At 32.7% G+C, this 17,762-nt stretch overlaps 2 protein-coding genes across 2 annotated transcripts; one reads left to right on the top strand and one right to left on the bottom strand.

Annotated features, from left to right (window-relative positions):
• Nucleotides 1-2,576: 2,576 nt before the first annotated feature.
• Nucleotides 2,577-6,633, top strand: LOC108486601 (probable LRR receptor-like serine/threonine-protein kinase IRK). Its single transcript, XM_017790732.2, has 2 exons — nucleotides 2,577-4,457; nucleotides 4,757-6,633. The coding sequence occupies exons 1-2, from the start codon at nucleotides 2,941-2,943 to the stop codon at nucleotides 6,201-6,203; spliced, it is 2,964 nt and encodes a 987-aa protein (XP_017646221.1). The 5' UTR covers nucleotides 2,577-2,940; the 3' UTR covers nucleotides 6,204-6,633.
• A 162-nt stretch (nucleotides 6,634-6,795) lies between these two features.
• Nucleotides 6,796-11,119, bottom strand: LOC108486603 (taxadiene 5-alpha hydroxylase-like). The gene is made up of 5 exons (XM_053029808.1): nucleotides 10,520-11,119; nucleotides 8,597-9,197; nucleotides 8,404-8,412; nucleotides 8,124-8,314; nucleotides 6,796-7,681 (listed from the first exon to the last, which is right to left on the bottom strand). The coding sequence occupies exons 1-5, from the start codon at nucleotides 11,039-11,041 to the stop codon at nucleotides 7,379-7,381; spliced, it is 1,626 nt and encodes a 541-aa protein (XP_052885768.1). The 5' UTR covers nucleotides 11,042-11,119; the 3' UTR covers nucleotides 6,796-7,378.
• Between the last annotated feature and the right edge of the window lie 6,643 nt (nucleotides 11,120-17,762).

Genomic DNA, 17,762 nt, shown 5'->3' with positions numbered 1-17,762 from the left:
TACTAAATTGACATTAGAATAAGATTTATTAGTATTATTATGTTATAGTAATAAATTTAATATTAATTAATATGATAGTATATTAATGTGAAAACAATTAATTTATTCATTTCTTTTAAAATTTTTACTTAAAAAATAACATAATATATGTCGAAATTATTTTTTGAACAAAATTGACCCGATGATATTTGAGGAAACATTATGTTATTATTTTGTTTAGGTGTCATCGAATACCTATAAAATCACCTTTTTAAGAAGAAAATTTTGCAAATTATTTTAAAAAGAAAACTATTTGGCCTACACTTTGAAAAACAAAAAAGAGCTTGAATTCAAATTTCAGCTACATGTGAAGAAGATATTAGCATCTTCACAACGTCCAAAAATTTATACCTTTTTAAAAGCATGTTGTTTTTAAATTTCGAAAATTATATGTTTTAATTTGGTATTTAATTATGATTCCATAAAAGCATAAGTTTAACAAAAATGAAATTATTTATGAAAACGTGTTATCATTGAAAAATCGATGGAATTGTGCTTCCTTTGTGTAGCCCGATGGCCCGACTCATGAACTGGTCTAAAATGAAGTCAAACTCAATTATTTTAAATATTTTATTTAATTAAATTTTATAAAAAATATATTTAAAAATTATTTCATTGAAGGTTTTATTTTAAATTTTAAAATTTATCTACAAGAAATTTAAAAATAAGAAGCTAAACAATTTTAGTAGGAGGGAGTATTATATATATTGTTTTGGCAGCATTTTAATAGGGAAGACTGATTGTAATTGATGATTATATATTGAAGAAACTTGTATAGGTTGTGTACTAAGAGCTTTTAGCAATTATTTGTTCATTAAGGAATTTGTAATTGTGAGTGTATTGAGAGTGTAAAGTAGTGTTTTACTTAAGGCCCATTTGGATTGGTAGTGCATTTATCTATGGTTAGTGTAAAAATAACGATGAGATTAGATAATGTAGCGATACTGTAGTGTGAAACAAAAAGAAAACTAAACACATTATACTGGAGGTAAACGCCCATCCAAAGAGGCCATTAATTTACAACATAAGTTTTTAGAGGGAACTTAGAGGAGAGTGATCTAGATCTTTAGATGCAAAAGTGAGATTGTTAAACCGATGTGTGTTAAGACTTATACCACTTGTTGTACGAGGTTGAAAGGTATTAGATTATCTCTTTAAACAAAGCTTTGTAATCATAGAAAAATTAAACTGTTTAAACAACTTACTTGTATTCTTTTTTATTTATCGCAATTACACTCCTAGTGCTCGTTGCTCGTATCAATGCTTGTTCAATTAAAGCCCTCCAAGCAATATTGATTCCAATATTCAAACTTGATCTAAATTTTCGAGAAAAAACTCGATTTAACTTAAAATTTAATCAATATAATCAATAAATTAAACCATAGTGGTAGGTTTTTTTTTAAATATTTATTTAGTTGTACTTAAATAACTTAAAAAACAAGAAAGTACACACTGAAATTATACCCAAAAATTCCTTCTAACTAAACTCACCAAGAATATGGCAACGGCAACAAAAAACAGAACATGCATCATAACATAACATAGCATTGGTTTTTTTATTCTTCTGGTCCCTTATACTTTTTAACATTTGAAATCTGATCTATCTACTTTTAATCCAATGAATTTAGCCTCTATACTCTTCTTTTGGATTTAATAATCAAAGCCCAATAGATAATACCGTTGAAGAAGTTCATCTAAAATAGATTATTGGACTTTTTAAAAAAAAAATTACACACATAACAAATATTACATCGTGGAAAGACCGAAACAAGCAAATAAAAAATATTAAATATGAGGTTGTAAAGCTTCCAATTCTAAATTCGGGGTTGTAAGGTTCTTCGATCATGTTTCACTAGAAGCAAAGTGAAAAGTCGATATTTTGTTTTTGATTACATGACTTTAAGTTGACTTTAAAATAATAATAGAGTAATTATATTTTTTAAGTCCCTATGCTTTGACAAAAATTAAGATTTAGTCCTTGCACTTTAAAAGTTAAAAATTAAATCTTCCTTTTTATTTAAAATATCTATTCATCATTAAAATCACAAATATTTTCTGTCAAAATTTATCAATTTGAAACTTTGATTAAGCTATCTTTATATTAACAGAAAATAAACATGATAAGTTAACAAATTTTAATATAAACTATTAACAACAATAACGAATGAACTAAAATTTTAAATTAAAGAAGTCAGAGGATTGAATTTTAACTTTTAAAATATAAAGACTAAATCACATATTGTGTACAAATATAGGGACTAAAAAGATATTTTTTTGGCTTTGGTTTTGGAATACATGCACGTCGTTTTCCATGAATTAGAAAACAACGAAAATGTTGGGTCAATTCCAAGAATCACGTTTTCCCGACATTTAATTTCAAAAACCAATAAAAATTAAATTAAAATTATAAAAATTAAAATCCCTCACTGACTATGACTACGTGTCTGCCACGTAGTTATTATCAACCTATTATGTTTCGCCACGTGCCCAAATCTCTCCCTTCATTAAATTCCCCCACCAATCTATCTACCCTCTCTGACCCTTTCCCGTTATTTAATTAAAAGAAAAAACAAACACAAGCTGACAATAACAGACCATTTCCACTCTTCACTTCCCTCTCTCTACTTCATTTCCCGGAGGCGACTCTCACCGGCACCCTACCGGCGGTGGTTCTCTCACCAATGGGTTTTTCTTCAAAATGCTGATATTTCAAAGAAACTAAACATTTCCTTTCTTGTTTTCTAGCTTCCAAATTCTTAGCTTTTTAGCTTCTTTTTTTAAAGTTCATTTCTTTTTTTTTTTTCTTTTTTGAAGTTTCAACCCAATAGTTATGGCTTCTCCAGCTTTTGTTTGAAGCTTAGTAGAAAAAAAATGGAGTTTTTGTAATGCTGAAGAGCAAACATGGACATGGATATGGACATGAAGATGATGATAAAGATGAAATCTCTTTTAACTTTTGTTTTGTTTTGGCTTGTTCTTTTAGCTGTTATTGCTTCATTCCCAGTGAGATCTTTAACTTTAAGCCCTTCTTTAAATGATGATGTTTTGGGGTTAATCGTTTTCAAAGCAGACATTCTAGATCCAACTCAAAAGCTTTCATCTTGGAATGAAGACGATGACACTCCTTGTAACTGGAAAGGTATTAAGTGTAACCCTAGGTCAAACCGGGTCACTGAGCTCAACCTTGACGGGTTCTCTCTTTCGGGTCGGATCGGACGTGGCCTCTTGCAGCTCGAGTTCTTAAGGAAGCTTTCTTTAGCCAACAACAACCTCAGTGGAACCATAAGTCCCAACATGGTAAAGCTTGAAAGTCTCATAGCCATTGACTTGAGTGAGAATTCTCTTACAGGTTCCATCCCTGATGAGTTTTTTAAACAATGTGGGTCTTTGAGGTACATTTCTTTAGCAAATAATCAGTTTTCAGGTAAGATTCCAGGGAGTTTAGGTTCTTGTGCTACACTTGCTGCTATTAACTTGTCCATGAACCGGTTTTCAGGGTCATTACCTGTTGGGATTTGGGGTTTAAGTGGTTTAAGGACATTGGATTTGTCTTGTAACATGTTGGAAGGTGAAATTCCTAAAGGGGTTCAAGCTTTGAACAATTTGAGGTCCATTAATTTGAGTAACAACAGGTTCACTGGTCAAGTTCCTGATGAAATTGGAAGCTGTTTGTTGTTAAGATCAATTGATTTCAGCATGAATTTGTTCTCTGGGTCGGTTCCTAAGACAATGCAGGAGCTTAGCTTGTGTACTTATCTGAATTTAAGTGTGAATTCATTTGTTGGTGAGGTTCCTGAATGGATCAGTGAAATGGAAAGTCTCCAAACTTTGGATTTGTCAGTGAATAAATTTTCTGGTCAGGTTCCTGATTCTATAGGAAAACTTAAGTTCTTGAAGGTGTTGAATTTCTCTTCTAATAGCTTAAATGGTAGCTTACCTGCATCAATGGAAAACAATATGAACCTTCTGGCATTGGATATTAGCCAGAACTTGTTGACCGGTGATCTTCCTGGATGGATTTTTAAATCCGGTCCGAGCCAAGTCTTGTTTTCGGAGCAAAAAGTTGATGCAAATGTGGATAACCCCATTTCAGCTTCATTAGGAGCCTACCTTCAAAGAATTCAAGTCCTGGATTTATCTCAGAATTCATTTTCCGGGGAATTAACGTTCGATATCAGGGCTTTAAGCAGCTTGAAGTTGTTGAATCTGTCTAGAAACTCTCTCATTGGACCTGTTCCAGGAACTGTTGCAGAGTTGAAGGCCTTGGAAGTTCTTGATTTGAGTCAAAATCAACTTAATGGAAGCATTCCTATGGAAATTGGAGGAGCTTATTCCCTTAAGGATCTTAGGCTCAAAGCAAATTTCATAGAGGGAAAAATTCCTTCATCAATTGAGAACTGCACTTTGCTAAGAACTTTGTAAGTTTGTCTTTGAGTATGATTAGCTCATTTTGTGGTTCATTATATTCATATAAGCTTTTGATAGGTGAATTTTAATCTATTTGTTCAAAGGTTGTATGAGTCTTTGGACTATTTTTCATTGAAAAAGTTACTTTAAAATTGAAACCTTTTATGTTCTATGGATTATCTGTTGCATTTGTGTTGATGTTTGATGTTGGAAACATGGTTAAAGCTTTTTCAGCAAGGTATCTTGAATTTACAATGTATTTTCTTAAGAACTAAGTGTTGGACTTTCTTTTGTTGTTGAATTTTTGTAGGATCATATCACAAAACAACCTGAGTGGTCCGATCCCTGCCGAAATCGGAAAACTGAGCGACCTAGAATACGTGGACTTGTCTTTCAACGACCTTGTGGGAAGGTTGCCGAAGCAGTTAGCCAATCTTCCCCGTCTCTTATCATTCAACATTTCCCACAACAATTTACAAGGTGAACTGCCTGCTGGTAGATTTTTCAACACCATATCGCCTACGGCTGTCTTCGGCAATCCCTTACTTTGCGGCTCCACGGTTAACAAATCTTGCCCTGCAGTTCTCCCGAAACCGATTGTACTAAATCCTAACACCACTTCTGATTCCATTTCTGATGAGTTACCTCCGAATGTCGGTCGTAAAAGGATAGTTCTTAGTATATCTGCCCTTATTGCTATTGGTGCAGCTGCTTTCATTGTTGTTGGAGTCATTGCCGTCACTGTTCTTAATCTCCGTGTCAAGTCATCAACATCCCACTCTGCAGTGCCCATTGCTTTTTCTGCTGGGGACGAGTTTAGCCGTAGCCCTACTACCGATGCCAACTCTGGGAAACTTGTCATGTTTTCTGGTGAACCTGACTTTAGCACAGGAGCACATGCTATGCTCAACAAGGACTGTGAGCTCGGGCGTGGTGGGTTCGGAGCAGTGTACCGAACAGTTTTGCAAGATGGACGCGCGGTGGCAATCAAGAAGCTCGCTGTCTCAAGTCTTGTGAAGTCACAAGAAGAATTTGAAAGGGAAGTCAAGAAACTAGGGAAAATACGGCACTATAATCTTGTGGTGCTCGAGGGCTATTACTGGACTCCATCGTTGCAACTTCTCATTTCTGAATTTGTGTCCGGTGGAAGTCTACACAAACATCTTCATGAAGGATCAAGTGGTAATTACCTTTCTTGGCATGACCGGTTCCGTATCATTCTAGGGACAGCGAAAGGCTTGGCTCACTTGCATGAATCAGGCATTATTCACTACAATATAAAGTCGAGCAATGTCCTCATCGATGGTTCAGGTGAACCTAAAGTGGCAGATTTTGGCCTAGCAAGGTTGTTGCCTATGCTAGACCGCTACATTTTAAGCAGCAAAATTCAAAGTGCACTTGGCTACATGGCACCCGAGTTTGCCTGCCGAACCGTGAAAATAACTGAGAAATGCGATGTGTATGGATTCGGTGTTTTGGTTATGGAAGTGGTTACTGGGAAGAGACCTGTTGAGTACATGGAAGACGATGTCGTCGTCCTTTGTGACATGGTACGAGGAGCATTGGAAGAAGGCAGGGTGGAAGAATGTGTTGACGAAAGGCTGCAAGGCAAATTCCCAGTAGAGGAAGCGATTCCGGTAATGAAACTAGGCTTAATCTGCACGTCACAAGTACCGTCAAATCGGCCAGATATGTCTGAGGTAGTTAATATATTGGAATTGATCAGATGCCCCTCAGAAAGCCAAGATTCTGGATGAGTTTTAACTTGTTCCTTAAGAAACTGAGATTTATTAAGGGGTTATCTGGCGAAGAAGAATCCGGTTTTTGTTCCCTTTCGTTTTTGTTTTACGGTTTACATTCGTGATTCCTTCTGCATGTTATAGTTCAGTTTGCCGGATTCCTCTTCACCGGTTTCCAATTCCAGGGACCCCTTAGGTTATTGTTACTAATCTGCAGTATTTTGCAGTTTTTTGTTCATTGGAATTGTCTCCTCTCTTACAATCCACTGATAGCATTAGTTTATGGACCTATGGTAGAATGTCCATAACCATTACCATGTGCATGCATTGATATTATAAAAGCAAAAAGAGTAAATGTGACTAGGCACAGGTCAGTCAACCACAAAGTTCTATCTATTCTTACAAAAAAAATGTTGTTTGCCCCAAGATATTGGAATTTTCATAATAACTTATGCACATGGAACTCTCTAAGTCCCTCTGCTTTTCTCTCTCGTTTTGTACTTTCGAGAAGGAGCTTTCTCACCGATAATGGCCGTCTCTTTGGCCAAGGGCAGCACCATCAAGAGTTCTTCCACTCTTGTACAATTTTTGTTAATCGTTTGATTGGTAATCTTTCCCGGCTCTCTTATATTTCAACCTTTCCGTTCGAGAAAACCCTTTTGATTTCTCCTTCAGCAACCTCTAATTCGGCCTCTCTCACGTAGGTGCCTTATTGTTCCAGCCAACCGCCACCTGTTCCCCTGTGCTCCACCCTCCTCACCGCTTCTCCGCTTAAAACACCAGTCTGCTCGGATTTTCAGTTGGAGATCCTATATGCGGCATTTTTAGTCTTTACCAGCCACCAACCTTCTTACCATCTTGTGCTGCATGCTCTCTACCACGGAATCTTTCGCCCCCAATTATTCACCTTTTTAGCCACTATTTATTTAGTAAGGGGATTCGAATCACACAATCTCTAACATGAAATTTTTATCTTATTCAGGTTGTACCTTTTTTTGGAATGAAATGAACCTTTTTTCATATATTTGAAGGATAAAACATTTATTCATGTTTAAATATGTATTAGATATCGATATTAAATAGATTATAGATTGCTACCATTAAAAACTCTTCTTAAAAAAACAATAAATAATCAAACTATAGTGATCTTTATCTGTTAATCATAAAAAATCTCAGGCTACCATTTTTATACATCAGTTTTTGGGGTAAAGCCTGATAGGAAGTCCCATGGCAGGATATGGCATTGGTTCCCGAATTATAGGTTCATCAGGGATCATTTCAGTCCAACTATACTTTGTTACAAGATGATGTATTATCAGCAACGTTTCGACTCTAGCGAATTCGATCCCGGCACAAACCCGAGGCCCTGCTCCGAACGGTACGTAAGTATACGGAGGGAACGCTTTCGACGAGCTCTCGAATCTCGATGGATCAAACTTCTCCGGATCTTTGAATATGTTGTTGTCCATGTGAGTCCCCGGAGCCACCCAAAATATCTTTACCAAAACAATAAGTTAGGACTAAAGTGATTGTAACCCAAGAATAAGGGAAGGGGTTGCAAACGCGGAGGTATGAATAAATGTAAGGTAAAGTATCATGGAAACTTTTGTTTTAAGAGTCAGATTGTAATTTACCTCTTCTACTAAAAAAAACAGATAAATTAACTCTACTATATTAGATTAAAGAGTAAGTTCATCCCTTTGTAAGGTTAAAACTGACGTGGCTGACAGACTAACTTGACAATAATGCATGACATACCATGTGTATCTTTCGCTGACATACAATGGTCAATTTTTAATATAAAAAAATTAATTTATTTTTTGATCTAATATGCAGAAATAATTTATCTATTTTTTTAATATAAAAATCAAAAAATAATTTAATTTATGATACAACCACATCCATTATTCTTTTATCTCAATGAATGTAAATATATACCTGCCATCCTTTGGGAATGTGATAGCCATCAAAAGTGATGTCTTTGGTGACTAGCCTGAAACTGCCTAGCATTGGGGGATTGACCCTCATGAGTTCTTGAGCTACTCTCCATGTATATTTCATCATTTGTATTTCACTCCATGCTAGCTTTCCACCATTTTCTTTCATGGCTTTAAGTACTTCATTTTGCTCTACACAATAAAAATATCGTGTCGAAGACAATGTCAAATAATTAGGGATAACAATCAAGCAAGATAGAATAATTTTTTTTTTTTTTTGCTTGTCCAAGCTTTCCACCCGATTATGAAAATAAGAAAAAATATTATTAATTTTGAAGGTGATTGAATAATTTTGTATTAAAAAATAAAAAATATTATTAATTTTGAAGGTGATTGAATAATTTTGTATTAAAAATCGAGATAAAATTATAAATTTTAGGTTTAAAAAAGTTTAATTTAGATTGTTGGACCGACAAGCAAACCACTTGAGCATGAAATCGATGATCTGATCAGTTTGATCGTTGATTCGATTATTACAATATTGAGTTAAGCTATGGGAGTTTAATCTAAACCGAAAAAATAAAAGTAAAATCTTCAAATACATACCTTCAATCACCTTGCTAGAAACCTCTGGATCCCTAGAAAGATGTCTCACAAAAAGGGTAAGCAAAATGGCAGTTGTATCATGGCTAGCCATAATCAACGATAGGAAAACATCAATAATTTCATCTTCCAACAAAGGTTGTCCATTTTCATCCCTCAAAGCAAGGAGACAAGATACGATGTTGTCATCTTCAGTGTCCACATTGCCTTCATCTTCTTGTTTTTTTCTTGTCCTCACCATTGTTGAAAGCTTTTGGCAAAGCCTTTGACGTGCTTTTATGGCTGTATGAAACACAGTGCCCGGGAAATCTAAAGGAATGGCCCATACTCCTTTGACGGTGAGTGTAAAGTCTTTTAATAGTTCGTCTTTTAAGTCACCGTCGGGTAATCCGAACAGTATGCTGCATGTGATGTTGAATGTTATTTTCTTCATTAGTGGCACGATTTTTATTGAATCCTTGCCTTGAAGTTCCTGTTTATTACAAAGATTGAATTGGGTTAATTTTTTTATTAGGTGTAGGGGATGGAGGAACACGATTCGTATCCGTGTTAAATGGGTCATTAAGAAGATTTTAATTATCTCTCCATACAAGTCGAAAATTCATCTTCATTAATCTAAATTCAAATGGTAAATGATAGTAGAAGTCACTCAACTATTGTTTTTTATCTTTTTTGTCATCAAATTATGAAAAGTTACAAAATGATCATTCAATCAATTTTGACTTTTTTGGTCACCAGCCAACTAATCTAAAATATAGAAACACTCAAAAATCAAAGATAGTTGGGTGACCATAAAAAATAAAATTGAATAGTTGAGTGATAATTTTGTAATTTTTAATAGTTGGATGACTAAAAAAATTACTAATAGTTGGATGACATTTTGGTAACTTTTCACAATTTGATGACAAAAACAAAATGAATCATAGTTAGGTGACTACTAATATAGTTTACCCTTAACTTCATAAAAGATCAAAAACCTGAACTGTTTAATCTAGAACAAAAAATTATTCAAATCAAGAATAACTCCAACTCAGAATAATTTGAACGATTGACTTGAAATGACCTCATTGACAAACTAGAATAACTTAATCCCAAAATGATTCGAATTTGAATTAATACAAACCCGAAATAAATCTAAACCCAAAATAAAACCAAAATTTTAAAATTCAAATCTACTCCTGCCAGATTAATCTGACCTAAAACCTAGCTAGTTTGAATTACACCTTAAATAAGGGAGAGCACTAAATATTTTACCCCTTAACTAAAGGGGGCCAAAGCCGCTCCCTGTTCCCCTAGCGATGCCTCTATACTCTTATTGGTATCGCCCCTACCTTAAACCCAACGAAATGAAGTATATATACACTAAATGTGAATTAAATCAATCGGTTCAATTATAAAAATTAATAGCCAATAACCGATCAACTTCAAACTTAACTTCCATAACTGAAATGATCGAACCGATTCAACAAAAAATATATACTAAGGCTTCGTTTGGATGGGCGATTGATTGCGGTGCGGTGCGTTTAATTTACTTTTTGTCTCACGCTACAGTATCGCTACAGTATCTAATCTCAACGCCACTGTTGTTTTTACACTAACCGCAGCTAAACGCACCGCCCATCCAAACTCACCCTAAATGTTAATAAAATCGATCGGTTCAATTATGAAAATTAATAGCGAAAAACAAACCACCTCATTCTAGCCACTTGCAACACAAACTTAACTTCCATAACCAATATGATCGAACCGGTTCAACAAAAGATCATTGGTTCGAACCAACTTGGTTCACCCTACCTTGAATAACTGTTGCCGGACCAGCGAATCCATTTTGGAAGCAAACCGTTGAATACTTTCCGGTTTCAAAAAGTTAACAATCGCACCCCTGATAAGCTTATGTCTAAACCCCGACATCTCAAAAAGGCTGTTCTTCCCAAGCACCTTAACCACCGATGTCGGTTGATTAAACGAGACACCATCAGCACCACCACTGAACACGAACCGGTTCCCGACTTGACCCGTCATGATCACCATTTTCGAACCCAAGATCGAGGTTTTAAACACCGGTCCATACTTCTTAACCCGGTTCAGAATCCATTCTTGGGTCTTATCTTGCTTTTGTGACTTCACAAAGCTGATGGAGTCTCCAATGAATGGATAACCTAATGAACCGGGTGGAAGCTTTTTGCCTGGAATTGGTGAGAGTAATATGAATTTGAAGCAAATGAAAACAGCAAATGAAGCTCCTAAGATTATAGATAGCAACTGTGGGTTTAAGGTAGAAAATGGGTTTGTAATGGAAGTGAGGATGCTGTCCATTTTTGGGGTTTGAGTAGGGATTTTAAAGATCAGACATAACCATTTTATAGAGACAAAACACAGTTTTGTAATAATGTCTTTATCAGATATCAGTTTGAGACCGTGTTTTTAGCTTGAAATGTTTTTGTCTACACTCTACTCCGGGAACCTCACTTTTTCTTGGAATAGTAGTTACCAATGAAGTTGATTTAAATAAATCACTAAAATAAAATATTAAAAATAATAAAATCAATATCTGATAAATTAGACATTCCCGAATCAAATATAAGAGAAATTATTTGATGGATCTTTCTTATCACATTTTTATGTTTTTTTAATTATTTAATGATATTTATTAAAATTTTTATGTTATTGACATATAATTTTATTAATTTTTTACCTTGAATCTTAACTCGAATCTTAAACTTGAATGTTAAATTTAAACCTTAAACCCCAAAACTTTAGGTTCATGTTTAAGGTTTAAGTTTCAAACACGAGATTTGAGTTCAAAATTCAAGATTTGATGTTCGAAATTTAGATTTAAGTTTGAGTTTCAAAATCAAAATTTTGAATAAAAATTATTAAAATTATATATTAATAATATAAAATTATTAAAATATTATTAAATAATTAACGTACTAAGAAGTGTTGATAAAAGAATTTCTCCGAATATAGAATAAGATTGACGAGGATATGCTACCAAGTCATCTGCTGGCTTTACTTGCTTGATTGGTTCAAACCACCACGCCTTTCTGACATAATATTTTAAAATTGATGTTGTCGATTGCATTGGACGGCATTGACAATTTAAGTACTTAGTTGTCTTAATTTGCTCCAATGTCTTCCAAAAAACAAACAATTTTATTCATAAAATAATAGACTCATTGGAAACTTTATATTTGTATTGTCCTCAAAACGAATATATTTTGCCTCTTATATTTTCAACTTATTTTTCGTATCTGTATATATCAATTAAAATATATTTTATTATTTATTAAAGTATTTATATTAATTTCATAAAAATAAGATTTTATAAATAAAAAAGGAAAAAATAAGACGATTTTTACTAAGTAATTGAAAGTATATAGGAATAATGTAGATAATATTACTAAATTATTCCTGAATTAAGAATAAATATAAAATTATAGGGACTAAATTAGTAAATATAAAATGTGAAAGTTCGTATGAAAAATTTTAAAAAAGGCTAAGGGATTTATGTTGCAAATAACCCATTGTCATTACTGGATTAATCTAAATTTTAGCATGGGTACAATTAAAAAAAAGTTTTATATTTTATTATGGTATTTATAACAATTAAGAAATGGAACAAATTCATAAAAGGTGAAATTTGTATAATAAAAAAATATTTACTGCTAATGATTGCAATAATATTTATATGAATGATGATATACCTTTAAATTAGGAAAATTAAATATTTTATTAAGAATTTAATGTAATATATTAATTATTTTTTTATTGTGAAAATATATACGTGTAAGATCTTTTAAAGTTCACTCCGATCATAAATCAGTAATTAATTGGAAAAGTATAAAGTAATATTTTAACCAACAAAATTCACTTTAAATCGCATAATAAGTTTGATTTAATTTTTACAAAACTTAAATAAGTATCATAAATTTACTTATTAGTAACTAAAAGGAAATAAAATATTAAGGGTCTTATATGTGTTATATTATAAGATTTCAATTCATAAAATAGATCTCAAATGTAGTATCAGAGTTATTTCTTAGCAATATTTCATCAAGATCTATTTTAGCTTTTCATTCTTTTTCTTTGTGATTTGTTAATGTCATGGTTTTTTGCTCGTGGTTCTGAAGTTTTTGATTCTCAGTCACTTGAGTGCTTCAACGAACTCTTTCTCTTTTCAATATGTTTTGCTAGTTTTTCTCAACTTCTTAAAGGTGCTTAAGTTTACTCTTTAGAAATCTCATTCTGATTGGTTACTTTCACTGTCTTGATATCTTTATTTTATTTGTGTTGGATTTGATTCCCCCATCATAAGATGTTGTTGCTTTTCCTTTTGTTAATTATTTATTTGTAGCGTATGTTGAAGCCTCTATAATAAAAAAAAAAGAAACCTAATTTTGTCTGAATTCCTTTATTTGAATTTCAGAGCAAGTGGTCTTTAAGTTCTCAAAAATAAATTTTGGACTTATTTGAATTTTTGGTTCACTCACGACACTAATTGAATTTCGCTTTGGTTGTAAAGATTAAATTGAATATTTGATATTCAATAGAGGACTAAATTTATAATCAATTTTTTTAGGAATTTAGGAAACAGGTTTTATCGTAGAAATAAAATAAAATAAGGAGAGAGAGAATGAAATTTGATTTAGGTTTTTTTGGAATTTTTTTTTGTTGATATATTAGAATAATTAGAGTTTTTAAGAATAACAAATTTAGGAGGATAATTAAGAGTTTTGATTAGGATTAATTTAGATAATATATGTGATAATATTAGATAAATATAATTTTTGTTTAAATTAATAGATTTTTTGAACTTTAGGATTAATTAAACTTTCAAATTGATTTTAACCCAAAAATTAGAAAAATATAGCTTTTGTCTTTTAGTTTAAAAATATTTTTCACTCAAAAATTGTCTATTTACTATCGTTTATGATGGTTAAAAAGCCTAATGTTTGGAATTAAAGCAATTTCCATTAATATAAAAAATATATAAGTGGTATTAACGGTAAATTTATTCATGAGTTAGGCTAGATCGAGACCTACATTTAAAAAATCTCTAGGCTCAAGCTCGAGCTTACCTCAACCCACCCAAAAACTCATAGCACTATTTAAAAATAAAAATTAACATTTATATAAATTTATATATTGTATAATTAAACTGGCCATGGTGCAATAACTGGATTTACAAATGGTGCAACACCTATTTTAATTAGAGCTATTGTATGATTTAATTAGATTTTGATACTTGACATTTGATTTATTTTGAGAATTTGTAATTTTAAATTATGATTAATTGAATAATAGAAAATTGTAAATAAAAGCCAATAAAGTTTTTAAAGCTAATAATAGAATAATTTAATTGAAAATTTAGGACCAATAAGAAAAACAAGGGACCAATGTCATATTGTCCTTTATGAAAGGCGTTATGTAAGTGGTAATCCTTCCCTACACAAAATCGTACTCTTGAATTAGAATCTAGTAATATAGACCTAAGTTTATTCTTTTTTAGGATTTTCCTTACGCCTTACTTAGGTTAATTTTAAAATGAATAAACTCAATAGGTGACAAATCATACCTAACCTAAAAATGATTAGTGGTGACTCTACGTATGATATTTTCGTGTCTAGCTTGTCAGCCTCGCAAGGAAGGCATACTTTCTTTGGTAATTTGCTTTTAGTTTAGAGTCACATTTTTCCTTTGCAAGCTCCTTTCCATGGTGAAAAGGTGAGAGAATCTATAATGAGGGGAACTGAAAAGGTCTATCTAATCTAGTGAGGTTACTTTTTGCTTCAACTTCTTAGTGACTCGCCTTTAGTCAATTTCCCCCTTTCTTGTTTGTACAGGCCAATTTTGGGCCAAACCCAATTACCCAAGCCCCTTAACCAATACAAAACAGCCCAATATCTAACCCAAACCCGAATGGCCCACTACAACCCATTCCAACCTAATACCCACCCTATTTCATCAGCCCAACATCATCAAACAGCCCACCTAAACCAAGCCCACTAAGCCTAACCCATTAGCTAACCCTAGCCCTCACTTGCGTCTGACCAAAGACCGAACCCCACCAAGACGCCCACCTTGGCCACCACGCCCATACCGTCGACACTCCCACCACCAACACCGCCACCACCCCGCAATCGACAAGCACACGCAAACAATAAATTAATATTTGTGGAAGGGTTATAAAACCAAGAAAAGAATGTAAAGGACCCCTTTTTGGCGTTCAAAAATCGAAAAATAAAGAAAGCATTCAAAAATCTTGATAAAAAACCAAACTTTAGCATTCAAATACGTAAGGATACCCCGAGGTATAAAGAGCGAAGAGTAAATCGCAAATTAGAGAGTCGGACACCAAATAAAACCTAAACTGAAGGCCCAAGGTGATTTACACTATTTCATTCGCATTTTGAACCTATTCTCTTAAATCTATCAACACATCTAATAAAATATATATATATAAAGAAGAAATAAAAAAGGGAAAATTTTACCTCTTTTGGGAAATCCGGCCACCGTGCACGGTGGCCGGCGCCAATCTTAACGGGCTCGGTGACCGTCCGGCGACCGGCCGATGACCGGCCCGTGACCGGAGCCTTCTCTTCTCCCCCTCTCCTTTCTCCCCTCTCCCTTTCTCTCCTTTTTTTTTCTCTCTTCTCCTCCCAAATGATTTTTTTGTCAAATTAGGGCCTTATAGCCCATCAAAACTACGTCGTTTTGGGTCAAGATTAGCCCCAAAACGACGTCGTTTTGAACCCGACCAACCGTCGACCCGACCCGCTAGAGGATCCGCGTGTTTTCGTTTGAATGGTATATTTATGCATTAGATCCTTCCGCATTTTCAATGTTTTAAATTAGGTTTATTTTGTTTATAATCGGCCCTAAAATTTAATCGACTTGCAATATACTCCCGCTTGATGCGTTATGTTTTGATAGAACGGAATATTACTGATTCAGTCCCCATGTTTCGTAGCGTGTTGCAATACGGCCCCGTGGCTTATTTTTATTTTAGACTTGGCCCCAAAACTTGATTTTAATCCAATTTTGGTCCTTTTTTCGCTTGTCTTTAATTCTTATTTAAATTTTCTTGTATTTTCATATTATTATTATTATTATTATTATTATTATTATTATTATTATTATTATTATTATAATATTTTTATTATATGCATATACATATATGTATTTAGGTTTAGTATTTTAGCTACTTTGTTTTAATATTTAAATGTTATGCTTGCTTTTATATATTTTAATAATATATTATTATTATCTTTATTACAATAGAGTATATTTTTATTTATGTGTATAGATTTATATATATAGCCTTTTGTGTCACATTGTTGTTCTTCGTATTTTAATGCCGTTATTATTATGGTTGTTAATGTAGTGAATGTGTTGTTGTATGTATACATCTTTATATCGTCATCGTTATTATCATCAACCGTAGTAAATGTTTTGTTATATACGTATATATGTTATATATTATGTATATTATCACTTTTATTATACATATTACGTACATATTAGATATCGTATTATTCATGTATTATATCATATATGCACATATCTTTAATATATATATATATATATATATATATATAAGTATATATTTATGTAATACTAGTATTATTACTAATATTAATATGTCTTTTATACATACCGCAATTATATGTATATATATTATGAACACATATTAATATTATTATGTAAGTCTTTTTCATCCCTATTTTTATGTATATATTCGAAATGTCACCTTCACATATGTATATTCAATGTTTTTTTCATTATTATTGTCATATTTAATCTTGCATGCACGGTTATTGTTTTAATATTTTTGTTATGTTTGTCATTTGCTTTATATGTATACCTAGTCCTTTCATTTGTTTATTTATTTCTGTATTCACTTTGTCTTACACGTTCTAAAAAAAAAAAAATCACGTTCTTGTTTCTAAATTAATTTCTATAATCAAGGGCAACATATCGGTTTAATACCAAGTCGACGGTCCCACTGCTATGTTGAGTGGAATTTGTCGGTTCGTGTTTAATCGGTATACCCTTCTAAAAAAAAACGAGAGAAATCAAAAATTGAAAGTTTTCATCTTTTGAAGCGGATCACGGTTGAATACGACTTTGAACTCATATTTTTGAAAATCAAGACAACACTTGTTTAGGAGATACCAATTTTTGGGCGTCGCGAGGGTGCTAATACCTTCCTCGCGCGTAAATGACTCCCGAACCTTAATTTTTTCTCTGGATTTTAACGTGGACTTAAACTCATTTCTTTCCGTTCCAAAAATAATTTTATAAGGTGTCCGATCACACCTATAAAAAAGATCGGTGGCGACTCCCTTTTATTTCAAAATCGAACTTCAGTTTCCAAAAATTTTTACTAGATCGCCACAATTAGCGACCGAGAGTCAAACTTTTACGTCGCTACATTGTTTAAGGGATCAACACACATTTATCTTAAGAAAGAGAGTATGGAGGTTTCGATCTAATGACGTCAAGGAGAAAATTAGCTCACCTTTTCACAAGTCAACCTCTAAAGGAATCCCTTTCTCTTCTCTCATCAGGATATCTAACTTTGCTCAGTGACAATCAAATGTCTTGAGAGGAGCAATTGTCATGAGCTTGCAATCTAAGACTTCCCTAGTTCTTGTGTCAATAATATAGGTCTTCAAACCTTTTAGGTTTCTACCAAGTTTTTCACGCCATTGTTTTTTTTGATGACAAACGGGTTGTTTCATGACCCTTTTCAAATGTATTTTTCTAATAGTTGTTTCAATGGCATTTTTTAGGTGAAGGTGGTCTTTTGTGGTGTACCTTCTATCTTTGTGAAATTGACATTATTAGTTTTTATGTCTGAAGCTTTTGATATAATAACATTTAAAACAAATTTTATATGCATTATATGTTCTAAATCATTTGGTGAAAATATGTTTGAAAATTTTATCAGATATTTTCAAAGCATTTTTCAAATACTTTCAAAATAGTCAAAAATATATTTTAAATGTGTTTTAATTTATTGAAATGTTTT

The sequence above is a fragment of the Gossypium arboreum genome, chromosome 6, assembly GCF_025698485.1.
Source record: "Gossypium arboreum isolate Shixiya-1 chromosome 6, ASM2569848v2, whole genome shotgun sequence".
NCBI lineage: Eukaryota > Viridiplantae > Streptophyta > Magnoliopsida > Malvales > Malvaceae > Gossypium > Gossypium arboreum.
Note: the sequence above shows the minus strand (reverse complement) of the source record. Positions and strands in the feature narration are given on the sequence as shown.